At 45.8% G+C, this 26,441-nt stretch overlaps 1 protein-coding gene across 6 annotated transcripts in view; it reads left to right on the top strand.

The window, feature by feature from the left end:
- Positions 1-26,441, top strand: part of COL27A1 (collagen type XXVII alpha 1 chain) — a 728,465-nt gene that overhangs the window by 537,287 nt on the left and 164,737 nt on the right. For all 6 annotated transcript variants that reach the window (XM_068248437.1, XM_068248438.1, XM_068248436.1 and 3 more), the window contains one exon: positions 18,011-18,064. In XM_068248437.1, the coding sequence (XP_068104538.1) occupies positions 18,011-18,064 (54 nt within the window). The remainder of the gene's footprint in view (positions 1-18,010; positions 18,065-26,441) is intronic.

Genomic DNA, 26,441 nt, shown 5'->3' with positions numbered 1-26,441 from the left:
TTTTTAATTTAAAAAAATGTTCGGTTTGGGTCCGCTTTAAGAGCTGATTCACACTACAAGAGCTTTTTAAACGCTAGAGATTTTTAAAATCTCTTGCTAATGCAATGGAATGGTGGATTTTTACAAAATCACATCGCTCCAGTGTGAACACTCACATAGGATAACATTAGCAAGAGTTTTTAAAATCACAAAGCGTTAGAAAAGCTCTTGTAGTGTGAACAAGCCCTTAATCTCTTAAAATAGAGTCCTTATCAATAATGCAATATGTTTGCATTGCTGTTTTTATTAGCTTTATTTTGTAATACTGGCCCATCGCCCCCCAGTATGGATACAATAAGCTGTCACTCTGTGCTGTTACCACTAGCTGTAGTATCTGGGGTACACCCTGTTTGAAAAATTTGCTTCTAACATGTTCTGTTTTTTTCTCTATTGTAAATTGTGTGGTTGCACTGCTTATCATCCCTGTGCTAAATTTATCAGCACACACTACGAATGTAATACAATTGGATTATGATCACTATTAGTAGCATGGCATACTCCCTTTGAACTTATGGAGGTTTTGTCAAACTGTGCTTTACAGCCTGAGTAATTATTATTACTATTATTATTATAGATTTAGAATGGCACCAAAATATTCCATAGTGCATTACAATTGCAGTGATATAGAGAAGGGTAATACAGATAATACCCAGTCAAGATACATAGCACAAAATACCGAAATACTGTGACATATTCAAAGGGTAATGGCTCATACACACGGGTTACAACTGTCGCCGCAACCACGTGGCACACGCGTGTTGCGGCGACAGGTCCCCTGTGTGTATAACGTGCGCGCCACGAACCGTTGCTAGTTAGAGCTGTCGCCAGGCGATTAGCTTGGCCAATCACCGGCAACAGCTGTCACCGCAACTGTCGCTAGTCCGCCGTGTGTATGCAGGGTAGCGACAGCAACCCACTTACAATGGACGGAGTTTCCGGCGGGGGGAGGAACCTTCGGCGACAGCTTCCGCCGCATCTCTGTCCCTCTGTGCGCCGTGTGTACGGCTGCCGCACAGAGGGACCTGCTGACAAGCAGACATTTGTGCCTCGTCTGTATGAGGCTTTAGTCTTTCCTGCCTCTACAGTGGTTTGCAAAAGTATTTGGCCCCCTTGAAGTTTTCCACATTTTGTCACATTACTGCCACAAACCTGAATCAATCTTATTGGAATTCCACGTGAAAGACCAATACAAAGTGGTGTACACATGAGAAGTGGAACGAAAATCATACATGATTCCAAACATTGTTTACAAATAAATAACTGCAAAGTGGGGTGTGTGTAATTATTCAGCCCCCTAAGTCAATACTTTGTAGAACCACCTTTTTGCTGCAATTACAGCTGCCAGTCTTTTAGGGTATTTCTCTACCAGCTTTGCACATCTAGAGACTGAAATCCTTGCCCATTCTTCTGTGCAAAACAGCTCCATCTCAGTCAGATTAGATGGACAGCGTTTGTGAACAGCAGTTTTCAGATCTTGCCACAGATTCTCAATTGGATTTAGATCTGGACTTTGACTGGGCCATTCTAACACATAGATATGTTTTGTTTTAAACCATTCCATTGTTGCCCTGGATTTATGTTTATGGTCGTTGTCCTGCTGGAAGGTGAACCTCCGCCCCAGTCTCAAGTCTTTTGCAGACTCCAATGGCCCATACTCACGGGCTACAATTGTCGCCACAACCACGTGGCGCGCGCGTGTTGAGGCGACAGGTCGCCCGTGAGTATGAGGCGCGTACCCCGAACCGTCGCTCGTTGCTGCTGTCGCCAGACGATTGGCGGCGGTCAATCGCATGGCGACAGTTGCCGCCGCAATCTCGCCGCAACTGTCGCCAGTCCGCGTGTGTATGCGGACTAGCGACAGCAAACTAATAGCCGGAGCATTGAGTTTCCGGCAGGTGAGGAGGAACGTCGGCGACAGCTTCCGTCGCATCCCTAGTCCCACTTCCGCGTGTGTAAGCGGAGGGACCTTGCGACGAGCTGTCGCCGAACTGACGCGCTCACGCTCCCGTGTGCTAGCGACAGGCAGCAAAAGTAGCCCGTAAGTATGGGCCACAAGAGGTTTTCTTCCAAGATTGCCCTGTATTTGGCTCCATCCATCTTCCCTTCAACTCTGACCAGCTTCCATGTCCCTGCTGAAGAGAAGCACCCCCCGAGCATGATGCTGCCACCACCATATTTGACAGTGGGGATGGTGTGTTCAGAGTGATATGCAGTGTTAGTTTTCCGCCACACATAACATTTTTCATTTTGGCCAAACATTTCCATTTTTGTCTCATCTGACCAGAGCACCGTCTTCCACATGTTTGCTATGTCCCTGACATGACTTGTGGCAAACTGCAAACGGGGCTTCTTATGCTTTTCTGTTAACAATGGCTTTCTTCTTGTCACTCTTCCATAAAGGCCAACTTTGTGCAGTGCACGACTAATAGTTGTCCTATGGACAGATTCCCCCACCTGAGCTGTAGATCTCTGCAGCTCGTCCAGAGTCACCATGGGCCTCTGGACTGCATTTCTGATCAGCGATCTCCTTGTTTGGCCTGTGAGTTTAGGTGGACGGCCTTGTCTTGGAAGGTTTACAGTTGTGCCATACTCCTTCCATTTCTGACATACTCCTTCCATTTCTGAATGATCGCTTGAACAGTGCTCTTTGGGATGTTCAAGGCTTTGGAAATCTTTTTGTAGCCTAAGCCTGCTTTAAATTTCTCAATAACTTTATCCCTGACCTGTCTGGTGTGTTCTTTGGACTTCATGGTGTTGTTGCTCCCAAGATTCTCTTAGACAACCTGTGAGACCGTCACTGAGCAGCTGTATTTGTACAGACATTAGATTACACACAGGTGCACACTATTTAGTCATTAGCACTCATTAGGCAAGGTCTGTGGGCAACTGACTAAAGGGGCCTAAATAATTATGTACACCCCACTTTGCAGTTATTTATTTGTAAAAAATGTTTGGAATTATGTATGATTTTCGTTCCACTTCTCACGTGTACACCACTTTGTATTGGTCTTTCACGTGGAATTCCAATAAAATTGATTCATGTTTGTGGCAGTATTATGACAAAATGTGGAAAACTTCAAGGGGGCTGAATACTTTTGCAAACCACTGTATCATATGGATGGTCTACATGAAGTCTTAAGTCTTCTGTGATCCTATCCAGTGTTCACATGATGCTGGAAAGAGGAACTATCGATGTCCTGTCTGCATAGAAAGAGATATACATTGTATTACAGTGGAGTCTTGACGACTGGCTGTGTTGAGTAGTGCAGTGCCTTATTTCATTGTATAGGTTTAATATATGTTATTATGTTCATGTCTAGTGGCCAGGTCATGCTGGCAGTCTGTGTCTTATTTCTGTACAGGAGGAAAAAGTATTGTACTGTGATCATATTGTGTGGTCAGGTCTTGTCAGTATATGTGCTATCTCTTTACTGGGTGAAATACCATTGTACTATGATCATATCCAGTGGTCTGGTCATGCTAGAAGATGCACTTCCTTATGTCAACATAGAATGAAATAGAATAGGGCTGTGGTCCATTGACGATGTCTGGTAACTATGCATTTGGTCTGTAGCAGATCAGTATACCTCTCTGATTCTCAGGCAGCCTCATTCCATTCCCCGGTAGTGGATGACCCATGGCTGTTAGGTCATAGCTGCCTTGACAGTCACAGAGGAGGAAAGGATGGGTGGAAGTCCTTTTATATTTTCCTACTTAGCGAGTCTCGTTTGGCTCCTTTTTACCTTTGCAACCATGAAGTGAAATGAAATGCATAAACTCTGCAACCTCAGGAAACATCCATAAGTCTTTGAGGGGTATAAATCCGTATTCCTTGTAGAGGCTGGCGGCTCATGTTTTCCATGAAGCAAATTCAGATTTCAGTGCAGGAAGATGAATAGAGGTCAACTTTAGAAATCTGTCCCCTCTTCCTTGTCATGCCCTTTGTAACCCCTCCACTGCTGGAAGACATTGAGGCTGAATTGTTGAGACGGGTGCAAAGAACCTGGATCAAAAGTTGCTGAGCTTCCACTTGTATTTGAAACAAGGATCCGGACTGGATAGTAAAAACAGCGCAGGGAATTTGGGCACGCTATGCGCTGCCATAGCTGTAATATGAATTATGGCTATAGCGGCGCCCAAATTACTTTAAAAACGGAGCAATTCGGCTGCCAGCAATAGCTGGGAGTTGAATCACATCTTACCCCCTAAGTCCATTGTGGCCTGGAGGGGGAATAGTAATTTACACCACTGGGACTTTTGCAGAAACAGGGTGAGACTTTTTTGGCTTCACCGTGAGCCTTCATTTCCCTGCGCCGTTTTTGCATGTATGCAGTCTTGACATCAGTACCGCTTGTGCTACACACTTCTTCTGTACATCTCCTGATAAATAAACCCTATAATATCCACTGGCCTGCTGACAGTGAGTTATTGACAAGTCTAGTATTCAAGTATTCAGTATTCAAGCACTTTATTGTCATTGTGTAACACAGCGAAATTACTTTCCATGACAGCCCCACGGTGCATATAGGGAACATAGTGATAGTAACAAAGGTAGAAATAGAAGAATTATACAAGTATGCCAGGTATTTCAAATACTTAAAGGACTTACGAGGCCAAAATCTGCCCCCAAAACGTAAAAAAAGTTAACGACCTGCATGACTTTGTAAGGCACGGAGGACGCCGTCCGCGCCCTCCGTGTCGTTCCGCCTGGTCCCCTCTGCTCAATAGCTCCCCGAAAGGCTGCGACCCTATGGTCCGGGTCGGTATCTGCAGCCTGCATAAAGATGGCCACCGGAGCTGGCCACGGCTGCGCAGTCCGCATAGCCGCAACTGCGGCTGCGCAGCTCTAGGGCCAACCCCCCGATCCACGTAACAGGCAGCGTGGATCGGAGGGTTGACCCTAGTAGCGGCTATGCGGACTGCGCAACCGTGGCTCCGACGGACATCTTTATGCAGGCTGCAGATAAGGACCCGGACCATGGGGTTGCAGCCTTTCGGGGGGCTATTGAGCACAGGGGACCAGGCGGAACGGCACGGAGGGCGCGGAGGGCGTCCTCTGTGCCTTACAAAGTCATGCAGGTAGTTCACTTTTTTTACGTTTTGGGGGCAGATTTTGGCCTCGTAAGTCCTTTAAACAATTTGTACACAGTGTTAATTATCAAGTTTATGGCAGAAGGGAAAAAGCTGATTTTCAGTCTGTTCGTTTGTATGCGGATTGATGAAACATTTACCTGATGGAAGGAGGTATAATAGTAGAGGTATATATATACAGTGGAGGAAATAATTATTTGACCCCTCACTGATTTTGTAAGTTTGTCCAATGACAAAGAAAGGAAAAGTCTCAGAACAGTATCATTTCAATGGTAGGTTTATTTTAACAGTGGCAGATAGCACATCAAAAGGAAAATCGAAAAAATAACCTTAAATAAAAGATAGCAACTGATTTGCATTTCATTGAGTGAAATAAGTTTTTGAACCCTCTAACAATAAAAGACTTAATACTTAGTGGAAAAACCCTTGTTTGCAAGCACAGAGGTCAAACGTTTCTTGTAATTGATGACCAAGTTTGCACACATTTTAGAAGGAATGTTGGTCCACTCCTCTTTGCAGATCATCTCTAAATCCCTAAGGTTTCGAGGCTGTCTCTGTGCAACTCTGAGCTTGAGCTCCCTCCATAGGTTTTCTATTGGATTAAGGTCCGGAGACTGACTAGGCCACTCCATGACCTTAATGTGCTTCTTCTTGAGCCACTCCTTTGTTGCCTTTGCTGTATGTTTTGGGTCATTGTCGTGCTGGAACACCCATCCACGACCCATTTTCAGTTTCCTGGCAGAGGGAAGGAGGTTGTCATTCAGGATTTCATGATACATGGCTCCGTCCATTTTCCCGTTAATGCGATTAAGTTGTCCTGTGCCCTTAGCAGAAAAAACACCCCCAAAGCAAAATGTTTCCACCCCCATGCTTGACGGTGGGGACGGTGTTTTGGTGGTCATAGGCAGCATTTTTCTTCCTCCAAACACAGTGAGTTGAGTTAATGCCAAAGAGCTCTATTTTGGTCTCATCAGACCACAGCACCTTCTCCCAGTCACTCACAGAATCATTCAGGTGTTCATTGGCAAACTTCATTGGCCTGCACATGTGCCTTCTTGAGCAGGGGGACCTTGCGAGCCCTGCAGGATTTTAATCCATTGCGGTGTAATGTGTTTCCAATGGTTTTCTTGGTGACTGTGGTCCTTGCTAATTTGAGGTCATTCACTAACTCCTCCCGTGTAGTTCTAGGATGCTTTTTCACCTTTCTCAGAACCATTGACACCCCACGAGGTGAGATCTTGCGTGGAGCCCCAGAGCGAGGTCGATTGATGGTCATTTTGTGCTCCTTCCATTTTCGAACAATCGCACCAACAGTTGTCACCTTCTCTCCCAGCTTCTTGCTAATGGTTTTGTAGCCCATTCCGGCCTTGTGCAGGTCTACAATTTTGTCTCTGACATCCTTGGACAGCTCTTTGGTCTTTCCCATGTTGGAGAGTTTGGAGTCTGCTTGATTGATTGATTCTGTGGAAAGGTGTCTTTTATACAGGTGACTAGTTAAGACAGGTGTCCTTAATGAGGGTGACTAATTGAGTAGAAGTGTCTAACCACTCTGTGGAAGCCAGAACTCTTAATGGTTGGTAGGGGTTCAAAAACTTATTTCACTCAATGAAATGCAAATCAGTTGCTATCTTTTATTTAAGGTTATTTTTTCGATTTTCCTTTTGATGTGCTATCTGCCACTGTTAAAATAAACCTACCATTGAAATGATACTGTTCTGAGACTTTTCATTTCTTTGTCATTGGACAAACTTACAAAATCAGTGAGGGGTCAAATAATTATTTCCTCCACTGTATAGTCTTGAGATGACAGTTGTGGGGTGACTGTTCTGAAAGATCCCTGTAGTTACCTCCAGCCATGCGCTTTCATAGATTATACTTGATCGAAAACTCTCGTTACCAAAGTTTTCTTGCAGATGGCAACTGCATACACAGAACTTTCCTCTCTTGTTGGGTAATTAGTTGTGCAGTTCAGGAACCTGCAACAGTACCAACAACCCATGGATCCTGCAAATACTCTACCCACAAACCTCTCAAGGACGAGATCTCACTTTAAAAGTTTGCGTTGTGATTACTTTCTGATAATTTGTTAGGGTTACACTCAGGTCGTTGGAGGTCTTTTAAGGTCTCTAGTGCAGACATGAGCTGACTGCCTTGAAGCATTGTAAATGAAGATTTTTTTTTTTTTTGTAAAGACAAACACTGAGCTCAGCAAAATTTGTCTGTGAGCGAGTGAAGAATTGGGAGTGGGCAGGAAAGAACCAGGACTTCTCACTAAAAATGATTGGATTGAGGTCTCACAGGCTCGATGTACTTACAGGCATTACATCATAACCTGATCCAGCAAGCAATATCTATGGTTAGCTTATGGTTAGCTTAACAGCATATCGACCACTCAGTGCTCTAAACAACAACAAAAAATAACTGAAAGGACGACTGATTTTCAAAGTAATGTCCTTGTTTTCCTATGCCACCGTTCACTTTATACACGTCTTAACTGAAATATCCTATTTAATAAAACCCCACTGTCTCTGCGTCCCCTGTCCCTGTGTCCGTGCTTTTTGCCAGCGCGCATGCACAGCACAGAGACGTTACTAACAGGAGGGTAGGGCGGCGGGCGTTGGTGTGCATGGCGATTGCGCGCGTGGTGGGAAGTGTGGCAGTGCGCGCGGCGGGGAGCGCTGGCGGGTGCCCTTGCGAAGGGGGTCGCATCCCAGCCCTAGTCCCTGTTTTTTAATAGGTGGACTGATTAACTAGTTTTTCATAATGTACTGCTATGGAGAAGAAAAAAAAACGCGTACCAACTGATTAGGTGTAAAAGGACCCTAAATTAGTGTTCGATTCGGCGCCACACACGCATTCAGTACCAACAACAAGCAACATTTGTAAAGTGCTTTTCTCCCATAGGACTCAATGCGCATAAGCATGGCACAGACCAGTAATTGGTTCATTGGTAAATTTGAGTACAGAGGAAGAATTCTAGAAGAAGTCCGCAAATGCCATGCTAAACAGTTGGCTTTTCAGTCTGTATTTGAATAACTCCATGGATGGTGCTGTCTTTACTGGGTGTGGTAAGGAATTCCAAAGGATAGGGTCAGCATGACAGAAAGTTCTGGCTCTAAAGGTTTTGAGGTACACTCTGGGAGTGACCAAGTTTATGGATCCTGCTGATCTGAGGTTGTGAGAAGTGTGGTGCAGTTTCATGTCCTTCATGTGTCCAGGGCCCAAATTGTGGAGGGATTTGAATGTTACCATTTCAGCATCGCACAGCATGATGGGGTGCGTTTAATTGACTCCAAGGTGTAAGAAGGCAGTATCGGAGTTCAGTGAAGTGTACCCTGTCTTGCTGTTTGGTGCTAAATGTGTGTGTTCAGGTTACGAACAGTGTGATGCTGAATTTCAACACCAACACTTGGCCTGTAGGAAAGTTCTTGTCCTTGTTTCCAAGATAATATGAGATTTGAACAGAAAAGTCATCAAGCTACAGTGCATTGTTGTCAGCATAATACATGTAGTGAATCTGTGCTGAACTGGGATTTTAAAAGTAGTCCGAATTGGTCTTTATAAGTAATTATCTCCTTTGTCTCTGCATCTATCTGAACTTCATTGGCAGCATTAAAGCTGGCCATACACTAGGCCGATTCCCGCCAGATCGACAGCAGATTCAATCACTGGGATCGAATCTGCTGTCACATCGTTCCCACTACACGCCGAATTTCGATCTATTTCGTCCGATCCCGTCGATCGCTCCGTGCGGAAAATTACCGTCGATCGCCTGCGGGTAGGGAGCGCATCGCTAGCGGCGTTCGAGTGCCCGACGACCGACGCAATAGAGCCCGCATACATTACCTGCTCCGCCGGCGCGACTCCCCCCGGTCACCGCTGCTCCGTCTCCGCGCTGGTCTCCGGGTCTTCACTTCTTCCTGCCCGGCAGGAAGTTTAAACAGTAGAGGGCGCTGATGGTGTAATAGCAGTTGGCTGATGGTGTAATGGTTAAGGGCTCTGCCTCTGACACAGGAGACCAGGGTTCGAATCTCGGCTCTGCCTGTTCAGTAAGCCAGCACTAATTTAGTAGGAGACCTTTGGCAAGTCTCCCTTACACTGCTACTGCCAATAGAGCGCGCCCTAGTGGCTGCTGCTCTGCTCTGGCGCTTTGAGTCCGCAAGGAGAAAAGCGCAATATAAATGTTATTTGTCTTGTCTTGTACTGTATAAACTTCCTGCCAGGCAGGAAGAAGTGAAGCATGCCGGGCCGGAGACCAGAGCGGAGACGGAGCAGCGGTGACCGGGGGCAGTCGAGCCGGCCGGAGCAGGTAATGTATGCTGGCGGGGGGAGCGGCGGCAGCACCACCACAGATTGTGAACGGTTTCAGGTTGAAATCGGTTCACAATCTGTTTGCTGTAAAGGTAGCCATACGATCCCTCTCTGATCAGATTCGATCAGAGAGGGATCTATCTGTTGGTCGAATCTGATGGCAAATCGACCACTGTATGGCTACCTTAAGGGCCTATACAATCTAGTAACTGGAGGGAAAGTTTGTTCACCATCGACTGGCTGCTCCTCCCTGAATTCATGTACCAGGGCCTATTACAGGATAGTCAAGGTTGCTGAAGAGACTCACTTTGAAGGGTTTATTATTTTATGACGATCACTATTCTTTATAGCAAACGTAGAAAAGGAAGGTCCGCACCAATGTCTCCACTTCCAATAACTTTATTCAGGACGTATCCAGTTACAGGTGGTAGCACTTGACTGACATGTTTCGGACTCCAGGTCCTTAATCATAGTCATGATTACTGACTATGACTATGATTAAGGACCTGGAGTCCGAAACATGTCAGTCAAGTGCTATCACCTGTAACTGGATACGTCCTGAATAAAGTTATTGGAAGTGGAGACATTGGTGCGAACCTTCCTTTTCTACGTCTGTTTACTGGGCTTGGCTGCTCGTGTTCCTGCACTGTCCCACCCAGTACAGTGAAGCGGTACCCTCTGCTTACTTTCTTTATAGCAAAACTGTAACTAAAAATGATAAATAAGAATTGTCTTTTTTTTTTTATTTATTTATTTATTTTTAATGCTAATCCATTCAGAAAAAATGGACAGCCTGCTGTCAGGCTTGTCTGGCTATGTGGTATAGGTCAGGCTGTATGCTCATATAACTGACCTATAACCAGCCCTAACACCTGCGAAAGCTCCTGCCTAGTAATAAAACTACAAAACCCCTGCAGGTAGATGTAGCATGCAACCTGGCAAATAGCAATCTCCAAACACAGCAAGGTAATGCAGACACAGTATACTTAGATAGTCACCTGAGGCCTATTGGCTGAGGCAATCCAGGCTAAAGTGTAATCTCAATACAGATGCGTAGTCAGACGGGCCGGGTTCAGGGCAGGCATCGTTCATGCAAAGTCCTTTAACAATCCGAGGTTGGCAACAGGTAGTCCAATAGAGACGCGTGGTCAGGTTCAAGCCGGGTCAGTAACAGGTGATCAGAAGAATCGTAGTCAGGAACAAGCCGGGTCAGTAACAGCTGATCAGAAGAATCGTAGTCCGGAACAAGCCGGGTCAGTAACAGGTGATCAGAAGAATCGTAGTCAGGAACAAGCCGGGTCAGTAACAGGTGATTAGAAGAATCGTAGTCAGGAACAAGCCGGGTCAGTAACAGGTGATCAGAAGAATCGTAGTCAGGAACAAGCCGGGTCAGTAACAGGTGATCAGAAGAATCGTAGTCAGGAACAAGCCGGGTCAGTAACAGCTGATCAGAAGAATCTTAGTCAGGAACAAGCCGGGTCAGTAACAGCTGATCAGAAGAATCGTAGTCAGGAACAAGCCGGGTCAATAACAGGTGATCAGAAGAATCGTAGTCAGGAACAAGCCGGGTCAGTAACAGGTGATCAGAAGAATCTTAGTCAGGAACAAGCCGGGTCAGTAACAGCTGATCAGAAGAATCGTAGTCCGGAACAAGCCGGGTCAATAACAGGTGATCAGAAGAATCGTAGTCCGGAACAAGCCGGGTCAGTAACGAGTAATCCAATCTGCAAGAAGTTTGATCCAAAGACAGACAGCAATCTGCAGCAAGACAAACACCTGGGGCTTGATTCACAAAGCGGTGATAACTGAGTTATCACGCCTAAAAGACTTTAGGTGTGATAAGCTGTGCACTGCTGAGTTAGCACCGCTTTTGCTCTTTATCGCGCGCAAAGTCCCGCGCGCAAAGTTTTGCGCGCGCAATTCCGCGCGCAGCGCCCATAGGGTTTAATGGGCACATTGCGCGAACTGCACTGTGCGGAATTTCGCGCGAGTTTCATTTTATCACGCCTAAACTGAGTTTAGGCGTGATAAAGGGCTTTTCACAGGCGTGCAAACACTTTGCACCGCTTTGTGAATCAGGCCCCTTGTGTGAGCGCAATCTCAGCTACTGTACAAGCCCAGCATTGGCTATCACGGGCGAAGACTGAGGGCACTCACCTATCTTTTATACAAGGACTAACCAATCAAAGTAACAGAATACAAAAATGACCAATAGTTCTGCGGCGTGTCAGCAAGTCAGCTGACACGCTGGTACGCATGTTGCTAATGTTTACAGCGGCGGAGCACATACTGAGGACGCGTCCGCCGCTTGGCCAATAGGGAAGGAGCACCATGCGCTCCACTGACATCAGAGCTGCGGCAAGACCCGGATGGTAAATATGGGGATCTGATTATAAATTGGCAGCATATTAAGGATGACTTGTAGGCAGATTCACTTTTTGCTATTTTCTGTGCTGAGCCTATTCTTTTCTTTTTTTTTATGAGGAATTTCTTTCCATTTGTAAACAAGTCCCCATTTAACCCGCACTGCACACGAAGGATTCTCTGTAGGCTTCTGTGCTGCCTAATAATGGATCAGCACAGTAATTAGTAAAAGCCGTTGAACCAAAAATAGATGTCTCTCCTTCAGGGTAGCCATACTCCATGCTAGGAGTGGAGTTTTCTTTTCCTGTGCCAGCCAATAAGATTCCAGCTGCTATCTATATGCTGCAAGATAGAATCTAATAGCTAACACCTGGTTTTGTTTCTATGGGCAATAGCCATTTGTCCTGGATGTCTTCATGCACGAGCCTCTCTGTGTAGACAGCAAGAGATTTATTGGAACAGAAATACACATTATACGGCCTCCATGTCTGCTGTCTGTATTTGCAGATTCCACAGACGGAACCTGCAAACTATTAGCTAGGCTCCCTCCAGGCAAAGCAAAGTTGTTAATTTCCGCTGGTGACATTAATTACTTTCGAGGGCCTTTTTTGTTTTCTCTCTGTCTTAGTGACTTTCATTTACGTAACGATTGGTGATTGCATAGTGGTGAGCTCCAATTGCCACATCAATGAGAACACAATCAAGTTTATATTTGGTGTCAGTAGAGTTTTAGTAAATCTGTCACCTAGATAGCTAGTCTTTTCTCGGGGAGGTGAACTGAAGGTCAAGTTACTGGTTCAAAGCAAAGATGACTGTTGCATCTACTGAGATTTTAAAGTGGTTCTGAGGCCAAAGTGGATTGCCGTCACTTATGGGATTGTCACCTTACATTACTAAAAAGTATAAGGATTTTTTACTGCTTTATTCCCCCCCCCCCCCTCCCCCTTAATTTCCTAAATGCATATGATAGTTACATAGTTAGAAAAAATACATGTCTCCATTAAGTTTAAGTTGAGAATAAGGTTTCCAACTCTAGATGACAATCAGTTAAATCACCGGATCAACAACAACAGGAATTACCTAGTAATTATTATAGCCATGGATGTCTTTCAAAGCAAGGAAAGCATCCAAGCCACCCTTAAGCGCGGATACAGAATTTGCCATAATTACTTGTGTGGTTATACATTCCACATTTTAATCACTCTTAAGGCACATGCACACATACGCACATGACCACACAACCAAAACGGCAAACCACATGACCTGACAAACTGCACAACCTGTATGTCCATACGTTTGGACGGCTAAACTACCAACTCATTTACATACTGCGCACACAAGTGGAGTGATGGACTACACTTTCAAAACAAGTACACGTTGTTCAAACGACTTGTACACACTGCACAAGATCAAACCCACATACAGGTAAATCCAACAGTTGGATCGGACAAACCGCCTCTTATCAGTCACTCTTCAAGTCGTTAGCACGCATACACCACCTGGCGCTTTGAGTCCGCCAGGAGAAAAGCGCAATATAAATGTTATTTGTCTTGTCTTGTCTGATTGTCGTCCAACAGACTAAGGTCAGACGATAATCAGGCTGCAGGTTGGCCCATGTGTACTTATCTTTACTGTAAAGAACCCTTTGCTAAGTAAATGGCAACACATTTTTTTACATGCGCAGATCATGTTCCTTATTCCTTTATAAAAGTCTAGGGACAAAAAGCTCATCCGCCAAGCTATATTGCCCTCTGATGTATTTATACATGTTAATTAGATCTCCTCTAAGGTGTATTTTATTCAGACTAAATAAGCCCAGTTAATGTAACCTTTCTTGGTGAGATTGAGACCTTCTATCCCCTCAAATCAATTTTTTTTCTCGTCTCCGCACCTGCTCTAAAACTCCAATATCCCTCTTGTAATGCGGTGCCCAAAACTGAATTCCTTATTCCAAATGTGGCCTTACAAGAGATCTAAACAGGCAGCGTTCTACTAGCCTCCTGAATTTGATTGGTCTTTCAGTGCATCTCAAAATTGTATTTGCTGTAAGTCCATCTCAAAGTCTAATGTCCCCATCTGTATCCCACTTATTTTGTATGATGCTAGACCATTGGTATGGCCAAGATAGTAAATTGCATATGAACTTTTTGCAATAAATATATTTAAAAATACCGGGCTGGCTGAGTCCTGTAGCTCCATTTTTTGTTGAGATGCAATATTACTGGAGAGAAGGCTGTCTATGCTCCTCCCACAATTTCATCATCATCCACCCATAAAGTAGTCTGAAAGTAGTAGTTATCATCTGACCTCTCCCAACCCCTCCCGCTGAGAGATTAAAACTTTTTGGCCAGCTCTGTGTCTCCTAATAAGGATCTGCTGGGCTGCAGTTCTGGACACAGAGAGTTACTCTCTCTGCAGGAAGTAGAAGAGTTGGAGAATGTGATCTGGGCACACTTTCTCTGCTGCCAGCTTCATGTTTGCTGTAGGTATCTGTGGATCACATGATAGGCTTTCCCATTTGAAAATTTCTTTTGGAATGGCTGCATAAAATATAAAAATGTGTGCTTAATAGCAGTCCCCTAACCAGTTTTACTAAGAATGGAAAATCTTTGGGTGAACTAGGGTTTTGAACAATCTGTCCATTTCAGATTTCTATATTAGAAAAATAAAATTGTGCCTCTATATAAATAATATTTGATCCCCACCTACGTGTTGCTGTCTTGTCGCTAGTGAATTGGGAGCAGGGAGAGCCGAGGGATGGCTCTCCCTACCCAAGGTATCCTTAGGGAATATATGAATCTGTATAATTTGGGTCCAGCTATTGCCAGCACCTGAATTGCAGTGGGACACCCCACATGCAGCTGGCGTAGCTATAGCATTACAGCTATAGCAGCGCCTATATCCAGCGCTGCGCGGCAACCAGAGAGTGCGGAAATAACCTGCGCATGTTGCTATTGCATTCTGGGATTGTAACACGCTCAGTCTTCATTCAGATTCTCCCCCTGACAAGTTTGTAAAGCTATAGAATGGAATGTGAATATTAATTACGCTTTCCTCTGTTTCTTTTTCGTTTATCTGCTTTGTACATTCCATTGAAACCTACTGAAGAACTGCTGGATACACCATAATCCCGTCTCTTTACTACATTTTCATATCCATGTCTTTCTTCATTTATTTTCTAAAATTAAATTAGGAAACTGGTATGTTGAAGTCATTCAACTTTTTATAGCATGAGAAATTTGACGATTTATCTCTGCACTCTCCTGTTTTTTTGTGAAATGTCCGAATTATAAAATGATGGAAGAGGAGAAAAAAGCCTTGTTAATCCACCTGTTTTCGGGGGTAAAATTAAGTTATGATGAGATAAAAGTACCATAAATTGAGCATTATAAATGTATAGATTATGGAATTTGCATGCCTAAGGGTTCCATTGCAATTCCTGCATCAGTAAATCTCAGTTCATACCAACAAGTATGAGACTGGTACATCGGAGTATACACAGTCATCATTAATAGAAACCGTCTGACCCATACATCGTTCTGCAGTAGGTGGGCAGCACAGCTGAGGTTTATCAGAGTAGGTAGGAGGTAGTAGAGGGGTAAAAAAAAGGTGGCAGCTCCCTCCGTGAAACCCACTAGGCCCCAGACACCTGCCTAGGTTGCCTAATGGAGGATCCTGCTCTGTAATCCTGCTTCATGATCACTGACCATGCCTTATGACCACTGACCATGCCTTGTGACCACTGACCATGCATCACAACCACTGACACACCACCTTGCAAACACCTTGCTATGTGCTGTTTCCAGGCATTTATAAAACCAATGAATGTGAATTGAGCCTTAACAGTTTACTGCACTGCTCCTGAGATTTCTTACAGGAAATATTATTGCATCTTATGTTATATACGTTTTCTGCCCACACGTTAATCAAAAAAACTGAGTGAGTTATGACAGCAGCTCCAAACACAAGGGGGTGTCTCTGCCTCTGAGCCCCCCCTCCCTCCCTCAGATGTTTGTTTACTCTAGAAGGGCACTAGAGGTCAAACTCTGAGGCAGTGCTGTGTGAACTCACAGTGCACATAATTATTACTGTATCTAGTGAATGGAACTGCAGCATGCAAAGGGGGTACCTGTGGAGCCGGGATTCTCTGGGGAACTTGTACATGTCTTGCAATGAAGTTCTGAAATTCAGACACATACAGATAATCCCAGATGGGTTAAATAAAAATATCTCACTAGTTTTCTCCGTTATTGCAAAAAATCTTTGTTTCTTCCTTACTAACATTGCTGGAAGCAAGACTTCTGCTGTTAAAAAACCCTTGTGTTATATAGTGAGTTTAAATAGACTTTTTGATTATTTATTTACACCCCATGCTGTCCTGACGGACACTTGAAGTGGAAGGGATATGGAGGCTGACATATTTATTTCCTTTTAAACAATACCAGTTGCCTGGCATCCAGCTAATCATTCATGCATCAGTAGTGTCTGAATCACACACCTGAAACAAGAATGCAGTCTGTCAAACATGTAATCTGCATGCTTGTTCAGGGTCTGTGACTAAATGTATTAGAGGCAGAGGCAGGCTCAGCAGGACAGCCACGCAATGTGCATTGTTAAAAAGGAAATACCTATGGCAGCCTCCATATCCCTTTCAGTTCAGATGTCCTTTAATCATTCAAAGGGCTCGATTCACAAAGCGGTGCTAACCCAGTTAGAGACTTTAGGCATGATAACCATTGCACCACTCTGGTGAAAAGCCAGTTTAGGTGTGATAAGTTTAGGCATGCTAAGTTTAGGTGTGATAAGTTTAGGCATGCTAAGTTTAGATAAGTTTAGATCGCTTGCAAAGTCCCGCACGCAAAGCAGCACCATTAAACTTTATACGAAGTGCACCAGACTTTGCTAGCGTAAAACTTTTGATCAGCTGTGCACTGCGGTGCTAACGCAGTTGGCGCTTAAACTTATCATGCCTAAACTTATCACACCTAAACTTAGCATGCCTAAACTTATCACACCTAAACTTATCACACCTAAACTTATCATGCCTAAACTGAGTTTAGGCATGATAAAGGGCTTTTCACCAGGGTGTTAACTGTTAGCACCGCTTTGTGAATCAGGCCCCATGGGCCTGATTCACAAAGCGGTGCTAACAGTTAGCACTCTGGTGAAAAGCCCTTTATCAGGCCTAAACTCAGTTTAGGCATGATAAGTTTAGGTGTGATAAGTTTAGGTGTGATAAGTTTAGGCATGATAAGTTTAGGTGTGATAAGTTTAGGCATGATAAGTTTAAGCACCAACTGCGTTAGCACCGCAGTGCACAGCTGATCAAAAGTTTTGCGCTAGCAAAGTCTAGTGCACTTTGCATAGAGTTTAATGGCGCTGCTTTGCGTGCGGGACTTTGCACGCTATCTACACTTATCTAAACTTAGCATGCCTAAACTTATCACACCTAAACTTATCACACCTAAACTTATCACGCCTAAACTGGCTTTTCACCAGCATGGTGCAATGGTTATCATGCCTAAAGTCTCTAACTGGGTTAGCACCGCTTTGTGAATCGAGCCCAATGTGTACTTTGAAGATCTGATAGCAAGAACAGCCTCTGTGCTGCTCTCAGAAAGAATGACTGACCAGAGACCAGAATGGGTCTCTTTTCTCTTCAGCTGCACCCATCCTATTGTAGCGGAGTTTGAAGAGTGGCAGAATCTAGTTGCTATGAGCAACACATGCAGAATTTCTAAGCAGCACAATTTCAGTCTTGTCTCTCAGTCATTCCTGACAGGCACAGAGGAGAGACCTGGCGTACAGCTGCAGACTTGTGTGCCCCTTAGTTACCTCTCTATCCCTCTGCCGATAAATCGCTAGTTTTCCTGAAGTTCAGGGATGTGACGCTGTTGAGAGAGAACAGTGAGGCACTAGCCTCGGTTAGTGGGAATGCAGTGATCAGGGGCCAGCCTCAGGATGAGAGTAAAAGGACACAGCTGTTTGTTTTCCTGAGAGCTTTTTTTTTTTTTTCACCCCTCCAAGCAAGCTGAGGGGAAAGGAGATGGGGGGAGGAGGGTTAAGCGACGGGGCTATAAGTGGGAGGATAGCAGGACAAGGGGGCTTTTGACTTGGGTCCTCTGTGAAACGCAGCTATGGACAGCACAGGGGTGACACCTGCTGCTCATTTTTCATATTGCAACTAAACTCTCCTCTTTTTCAGGGTGCTAGAGGCCCTGATGGACCAACGGGAGGACCTGGGCTTACAGGTACCAAGGTAAGTGCCCTCAGAGGTGCCACCTCCTTACTTCTTAACTTGTAGTTTGTGCTCCCCATTTCAGAGTTAAATGAAATGCTGGTGTTTTTATGTTTGCAGTGGACGTGTAACTCTTCCATTACCTGTGTTACCAGCCTCTATTCTGTCAGCCCTGGCTGGAGTACCTTTTCCTGCCTCATCGAAAAAAAACTCTCTTCATCTTAGCTAGTATATCAGTACAGAGAAACAAATACTCCCAGCGTGGCTAGAAAGCTGGCTGCAGGCAAAGCCTTCTGGGAGTTTTATTGATTATCAACACCTGGAGGGACATGTGCTCGTTGCTCTTGGATTAAGAGTTCCCATCATGGGCAGAGATGCCTTTCATAGATGATATTCAGCCTCTCAGCACCCTCATCCCTTTAGAACAAGGACCTGTTCACAGGGATTCAGCTGCCTGCCAGAAGAAATAAGGCTGCGTGTTTATTTCAGTGGCTTGCAGAGAGAAAGAGTATTAAAAAGTGTTTCCATTTATGGCACAAGCCGGCTGCTACCTAATACACAATGGTAAACACTCTAGTAGCTACATTAGAGAGAGAGGGGGGCTGCATGTGTGTTTTGTCTAGAGAAACAGAGCTAAAAGTGGAATTCAGAGTTTCAGCTAATGCAGTAGTATCTCAGATAGTTTTCTTGCACTTTGTAGTGATGTGTGCATCTGCTGCAGTATACGGCTGGGTTAGTCCATAGACAAATGCTACTTTCAGGATCAGAAACAAAACTTAGAAGTTGTTACCGCTGGGATCCACCAGGAATCCGTCCAGCGCTTTGTGCAATTGCGACCGTGATTCATTGGGAAGCGCTGTACAGTAAACTGTACAGCACTTTCCTGTTTTTTCCCTGTTTGGATAAAGTGTATTATATTTACTGGGTGTCCCAAGGTCTGGCTTACGCCTGTAACCCATGCTGATCAGAGGTTTCCGACAAAATTCTGACAAGATTAGCCACATGCTTGTTTCAGGTGTGATTCAGTCACTACTAATGCCAGAAAGATCAGCAGCAGTGCTGCTCAAATCCGGATCCGGGAGACATACGGATAGTTCTATCCGGATATCTCCCAGTTACCTGTGGGCGGGGGGGGTCATTCTTACCTGTCTGATGTCTTCTTCAGTCCGTCCCTCGGCGCCTCCCACGATGCGGTCCAAGCGGCGGTCACGTGATTACAAGCACTTCCTCCTGGGTTGAAGGAGGAAGTGTTTGTAATCACGTGACGCGCGTGGAGCGCATTGTGGGAGGTGCCGAGGGACGGACGAAGAAGACATCAGACAGGTAATATTGACCCCCCCCCCCCATCCCGCACAGGTAACTGGTAGATATCCGAATAGCAACTATCCGGGTATCTCCCAGATCCGGATTTGAGCAGCACTGATCAGCAGGACTACCAGGCAACTGGTATTGTTTAAAATGAAATAAATATGGCAGCCTCCATAAGACTCTCACCTCTGGTTACTTTTAATGTGTGAGGCCTAGTTCACGCTACAAATCTCAAGCACAATCGCTAAGCGATCCCTGCCTTTGCAAGCAATTTTATATATGCGTTTTTGTTTTGGAATTTGCGATTTTTGTGCATGCGGACACACAGCAGGAATTACACTCTAACCCGGAACTGCATGTCTGTGAAAAGCAAATTGGCTTGAAAAACACTCACAAAATCACTGTTTAAAGCAATTTGCGATTTTACCTTTACCTTGCATTGAAGCGCAATTGCCCAGAATATGATGCAGGACCCGCATTTGCAATTGGAAAAAAAAAAGAATCACTCATGTGAGAACGCTCACATAGCATTTTATTACACAATCACTTTTACAGCAATTTTAGTATCAGTAGCGATTAAAAGAAAACAAAACAAACAAACAAAAAAAACCTCAGAACTCTTAGTGTGAACCGGTCAATTCCTTCAGTCAAAGAAATAGTAAAGTGCATCTTTCAGGGTTCCCAAGCAGAATACAGCTAGCATATTACAATAACAACCATTTTCAATAGAACTATTTTATTCCATAACCTGTTCTACACAATTTTAGTGTTACGCTGTCTGACTCTCTCTGCTCCTTCCAGTCTTTTTAAATAAACCTGTCAGAGGAACACCTTCTGTGGTATCATTTATAAACCCAAAGGGATCCAGTACATCACAACCAACTGAAGGTCAGGGCCGGAGCTACCATAGGAAAAAATGGGCAATTGCCCCAGGGCCCCAAGGTGTCCCTCCCCCATCTTGACTGTTGCTCCCCAGGGACTCTGCAGAGTCTGTTAAGTTGGGAGGTGATTGGGGGAGGGTTAGCAGCCAGCTCGGGCCAAGGAGGGAAATTTGGATGCAACAAAGGGCCTCTAATGGCGCTTTTTGGTCGGGGGTGTCTGTTAGGGGGCCCCCAGGCTAATTTTGCCCTAGGGCCCAATTGTTGCTTGAACCGGCCCTGCTGAAGGTAAGGATACAAGCTGTGCAGCATTACCACCTCAGCAATGCATGCTGTTATTACTAATGGAGCTTCACTGAGCCACAGCAGGTCACTGATTATGGTTGAATTTTCTGATTCAGAGGTCCAGACATGACCCCTCCTACTGATGCTACCCCTTCACTTATTGTTTCTGCACCTGTCCCATGCCACAAATATCTAAAAAGTGAAACCTAAAAAATGCATGCTAGAAAATTAAAACTAGAACTAGGATCCAGGTAGGGATGGTCCATGAGATGCAAATAATTCTGACTGATGGAGGACTATGCACATTTTTATCTAAAGTTATGCTGTTTGAAAATGGACCAATCAAAGTTAAATCTCAGTGGGAGTTGATTGGTCCACTTTCAAGCTGTATAAAGGTGGCCATACACTGGTCGATTTGCCATCAGATTCGACCAACAGATAGATCCCTCTCTAATCGAATCTGATCAGAGAGGAATCGTATGGCTGCCTTTACTGCAAACAGATTGTGAATCGATTTCAGCATGAAACCGATCACAATCTGTAGTGGTGCTTGAAACCCCCAGCCCGTGTACATTACCTGCTCAGGCCGGCGCGAGTCCTCCCGGTCACGCTGTCTCTTCTCCGCTGGATTCCGGACCGGCAGGCTTCACTTTCTGTCCGGAGAAGTTTAAACAGTAGAGGTTGCTCTACTGTTTAAACTTCCTGCCGGGACAGGAAGTTCAGTGAAGCTGCAGCCCTGGAGCCCAGTTGAGAAGAGACAGCGGTGACCGGGAGGACTCGCGCCTGCCGGAGCAGGTATTGTATTGCTGCTGTATTACATTGGTCGTCGGGCATTCGAACGCCGCTATCGACGCACTCCCGACCCACCGGCGATCGAGCAAAATCTTTCGCACAGACGGATCGACGGGAGTCGATGGGAACGATTGATTTCGGACGGAAATCAATTGCGTTTGCGCAACGATTTCACAGCAGATTCGATCACAGTGATCAAATCTGCTGTATATCGGCGGGAAAATCATTAGGTGTATGGGCCCCTTAAGGCCCATTTCACACAGGCATTTTTGTGACAAAAAATAAAATCTTCTATGAACTCACCATACTCTTAACGGAATACCTTGGGGTGTCTTCTTTCTAAAATGGGGTCATTTGTGGGGTTCCTATACTGCCCTGGCATTTTAGGGGCCCTAAACCGTGAGGAGTAGTCTTGAAACCAAATGTCGCAAAATGACCTGTGAAATCCTAAAGGTACTCATTGGACTTTGGGCCTCTTAGCGCACTTAGGGTGCAAAAAAGTGCCACACATGTGGTACCGCCGTACTCAGGAGAAGTAGTATAATGTGTTTTGGGGTGTATTTTTACACATACCCATGCTGGGTGGGAGAAATATCTCTGTAAATGACAATTGTTTGATTTTTTTTACACACAATTGTCCATTTACAGAGAGATTTCTCCCACCCAGCATGGGTATGTGTAAAAATACACCCCAAAACACAATATACTACTTCTTCTGAGTACGGCGATACCACATGTGTGACACTTTTTTGCAACCTAGGTGCGCTAAGGGGCCTAACGTCCTATTCACAGGTCATTTTGAGGCATTTGGATTCTGGACTACTGCTCACGGTTTAGGGCCCCTAAAATGCCAGGGCAGTATAGGAACCCCACAAGTGACCCCATTTTAGAAAGAAGACACCCCAAGGTATTCTGTTAGGAGTATGGTGAGTTCATAGAAGATTTTTTTTTTGTCACAAGTAAGCGGAAAATGACACTTTGTAAAAAAAAAAAAAACAATACATATCAATTTCCGCTAACTTGTGACAAAAAATAAAATCTTCTATGAACTCATCATACACCTAACAGAATACCTTGGGGTGTCTTCTTTCTAAAATGGGGTCACTTGTGGGGTTCCTATACTGCCCTGGCATTTTAGGGGCCCTAAACCGTGAGGAGTAGTCTTGAACCCAAATGTCTCAAAATGACCTGTGAAATCCTAAAGGTACTCATTGGACTTTGGGCCCCTTAGCACAGTTAGGCTGCAAAAAAGTGTCACACATGTGGTATCGCCGTACTCAGAAGAAGTAGTATAATGTGTTTTGTGGTGTATTTTTACATATAACCATGCTGGGTGGGAGAAATATCTCTGTAAATGACACATTTTTGATTTTTTTTACACACAATTGTCCATTTACAGAGAGATTTCTCCCACCCAGCATGGGTATGTGTAAAAATACACCACAAAACACATTATACTACTTCTTCTGAGTATGGCGATACCACATGTGTGACACTTTTTTGCAGCCTAGGTGCGCTAAGGGGCCCAACGTCCTATTCACAGGTCATTTTGAGGCATTTGTTTTCTAGACTACTCCTCACGGTTTAGGGCCCCTAAAATGCCAGGGCAGTATAGGAACCCCACAAGTGACCCCATTTTAGAAAGAAGACACCCCAAGGTATTCCGTTAGGTGTATGGTGAGTTCATAGAAGATTTTATTTTTTGTCACGAGTTAGTGAAAAATGACACTAATAAAAATCCAATTTCCGCTAACTTTTGACAAAAAATAAAATCTTCTATGAACTCATCATACACCTAACAGAATACCTTGGGGTGTCTTCTTTCTAAAATGGGGTCACTTGTGGGGTTCCTATACTGCCCTGGCATTTTACGGGCCCAAAACTGTGAGTAGTCTGGAAACCAAATTTCTCAAAATGACTGTTCAGGGTATAAGCATCTGCAAATTTTGATGACAGGTGGTCTATGAGGGGGCAAATTTTGTGGAACCGGTCATAAGCAGGGTGGCCTCTTAGATGACAGGATGTTTTGGGCCTGATCTGATGGATAGGAGTGCTAGGGGGGTGACAGGAGGTGATTGATGGGTGTCTCAGGGGGCGGTTAGAGGGGAAAATAGATGCAATCAATGCACTGGGGAGGTGATCGGAAGGGGGTCTGAGGGGGATCTGAGGGTTTGGCCGAGTGATCAGGAGCCCACACAGGGCAAATTAGGGCCTGATCTGATGGGTAGGTGTGCTAGGGGGTGACAGGAGGTGATTGATGGGTGTCTCAAGGTGTGATTAGAGGGGGGAAATAGATGCAAGCAATGCACTAGCGAGGTGATCAGGGCTGGGGTCTGAGGTCGTTCTGAGGTGTGGGCGGGTGATTTGGTGCCCGCAAGGGGCAGATTAGGGTCTAATCTGATGGGTAACCGTGACAGGTGGTGATAGGGGGTGATTGATGGGTAATTAGTGGGTGTTTAGAGGAGAGAAGAGATGTAAACACTGCACTTGGGAGGTGATCTGATGTCGGATCTGCGGGCGATCTATTGATGTGGGTGGGTGATCAGATTGCCCGCAAGGGGCAGGTTAGGGGCTGATTGATGGGTGGCAGTGACAGGGGGTGATTGATGGGTGGCAGTGACAGGGGGTGATTGATAGGTGATTGACAGGTGATCAGTGGGTTATTACAGGGAATAACAGATGTAAATATTGCACTGGCGAATTGATAAGGGGGGGTCTGAGGGCAATCTGAGCGTGCGGGCGGGTGATTGGGTGCCTGCAAGGGGCAGATTAGGGTCTAATCTGATGGGTAACAGTGACAGGTGGTGATAGGGGGTGATTGATGGGTAATTAGTGGGTGTTTAGAGGAGAGAAGAGATGTAAACACTGCACTTGGGAGGTGATCTGATGTCGGATCTGCGGGCGATCTATTGGTGTGGGTGGGTGATCAGATTGCCCGCAAGGGGCAGGTTAGGGGCTGATTGATGGGTGGCAGTGACAGGGGGTGATTGATGGGTGGCAGTGACAGGGGGTGATTGATAGGTGATTGACAGGTGATCAGTGGGTTATTACAGGGAATAACAGATGTAAATATTGCACTGGCGAATTGATAAGGGGGGGGTCTGAGGGCAATCTGAGCGTGTGGGCTGGTGATTGGGTGCCCGCAAGCGGCAGATTAGGGTCTAATCTGATGGGTAACAGTGACAGGTGGTGATAGGGGGTGATTGATGGGTAATTAGTGGGTGTTTAGAGGAGAGAAGAGATGTATACACTGCACTTGGGAGGTGATCTGATGTCGGATCTGCGGGCGATCTATTGGTGTGGGTGGGTGATCAGATTGCCCGCAAGGGGCAGGTTAGGGGCTGATTGATTGGTGGCAGTGACAGGGGGTGATTGATGGGTGGCAGTGACAGGGGGTCATTGATAGGTGATTGACAGGCGATCAGTGGGTTATTACAGGGAATAACAGATGTAAATATTGCACTGGCGAATTGATAAGGGGGGGTCTGAGGGCAATCTGAGCGTGTGGGCGGGTGATTGGGTGCCCGCAAGGGGTAGATTAGGGTCTAATCTGATGGGTAACAGTGACAGGTGGTGATAGGGGGTGATTGATGGGTGATTGATGGGTAATTAGTGGGTGTTTAGAGGAGAGAAGAGATTTAAACACTGCACTTGGGAGGTGATCTGATGTCGGATCTGCGGGCGATCTATAAGTGTGGGTGGGTGATCAGATTGCCCGCAAGGGGCAGGTTAGGGGCTGATTGATGGGTAGCAGTGACAGGGGGTGATTGACGGGTGATTGACAGGTGATTGACAGGTGAGCAGGGGGGATAGATGCATACAGTACACGGGGGGGGGGTCTGGGGAGAATCTGAGGGGTGGGGGGTGATCAGGAGGGGCAGTGGGCAGGGGGGGGGGGGATAAAAAAAAATAGCGTTGACAGATAGTGACAGGGAGTGATTGATGGGTGATTAGGGGGGGTGACTGGGTGCAAACAGTGGTCTGGGGGGTGGGCAGGGGGGGGTCTGAGGGGTGCTGTGGGCGATCAAGGGGCAGGGGGGGGGAAATCAGTGTGCTTGGGTGCAGACTAGGGTGGCTGCAGCCTGCCCTGGTGGTCCCTCGGACACTGGGACCACCAGGGCAGGAGGCAGCCAGTATAATAGGCTTTGTATACATTACAAAGCCTATTATACATACGTGCAGCGGCGATCCGGGTGCTAGTAACCCGCCGGCGCTTCCGAACTGCCGGCGGGTTACTACGAGCGGTAGGCGGAGCGAGTCCCCGGCGGCTGATCGCGTCACAAATGACGCGATCGCCGCATAGCCACTCCCGCAGCCGCCCCCGCCGATGGGCGTATTGCGGTCGTTTGGGCCCGGACTTTTCCGCCGCCCATCGGCTGGGGGCGGTCCTCAAGTGGTTAAATAATACCATTTGCCTGACTCTCCTGCTGATCCTGTGTGTCTAATACTTTTATCCACAGCCCCTCAACAAGCATGCAGATCAGGTGCTCTGACTGAAGTCAGACTGGATTAGCTGCATGCTTGTTTCAGGTGTGTAATTCAGCCACTACTGCCGCCAAAGAGATCAGCAGGATGCCAGGCAACTGGTATTGTTTAAAAGGAAACATCCATATCTCTCTCAGTTTAGGTGCACTTTAATTTGTTTAACCACTTAACGACCAGCTAACGCCCATGGGCGGCGCTTGGTCGTTAGTGGTATAGCGCACGGCTCGCACACGTAATGTAAACACGCGGGGAAGAAATCCCCGCTGTTTACAGCCGTAAGTCAGATCGGTGATCCCCGGCCTCTGATTGGCCGGGGATCGCCGGCATATGATAGGCTGAAGCCTATACCACAATGCGCAGGACGGATATCCGTCCTGCGCAACCTAAGGAAAGGAGGGGAGGGAGGTAAGCCGGGAGAGGGCGGAAAACGCTGCGGAGGGGGGCTTTGAGGAGCGCCCCCCCCGCTACTCACCAATGGCCGGCGGCGATCAGACCCCCCCAGCAGGACATCCCCCTAGTGGGGAAAAAAGGGGGGAAGTCTGATCGCCCTGGTGTAATCCTGATCGGTGCTGCGGGCTGTAGAGCCCACGCAGCACCAATCATTAGAAATGTGCCTGGTCCTTAAGTGGTTAAAAAATGTAAATAATCTG

This window comes from Hyperolius riggenbachi, chromosome 8 (assembly GCF_040937935.1).
Source record: "Hyperolius riggenbachi isolate aHypRig1 chromosome 8, aHypRig1.pri, whole genome shotgun sequence".
In the NCBI taxonomy this organism is placed as follows: Eukaryota; Metazoa; Chordata; class Amphibia; order Anura; family Hyperoliidae; genus Hyperolius; species Hyperolius riggenbachi.
This window is presented reverse-complemented; position numbering and strand designations above follow the sequence as displayed.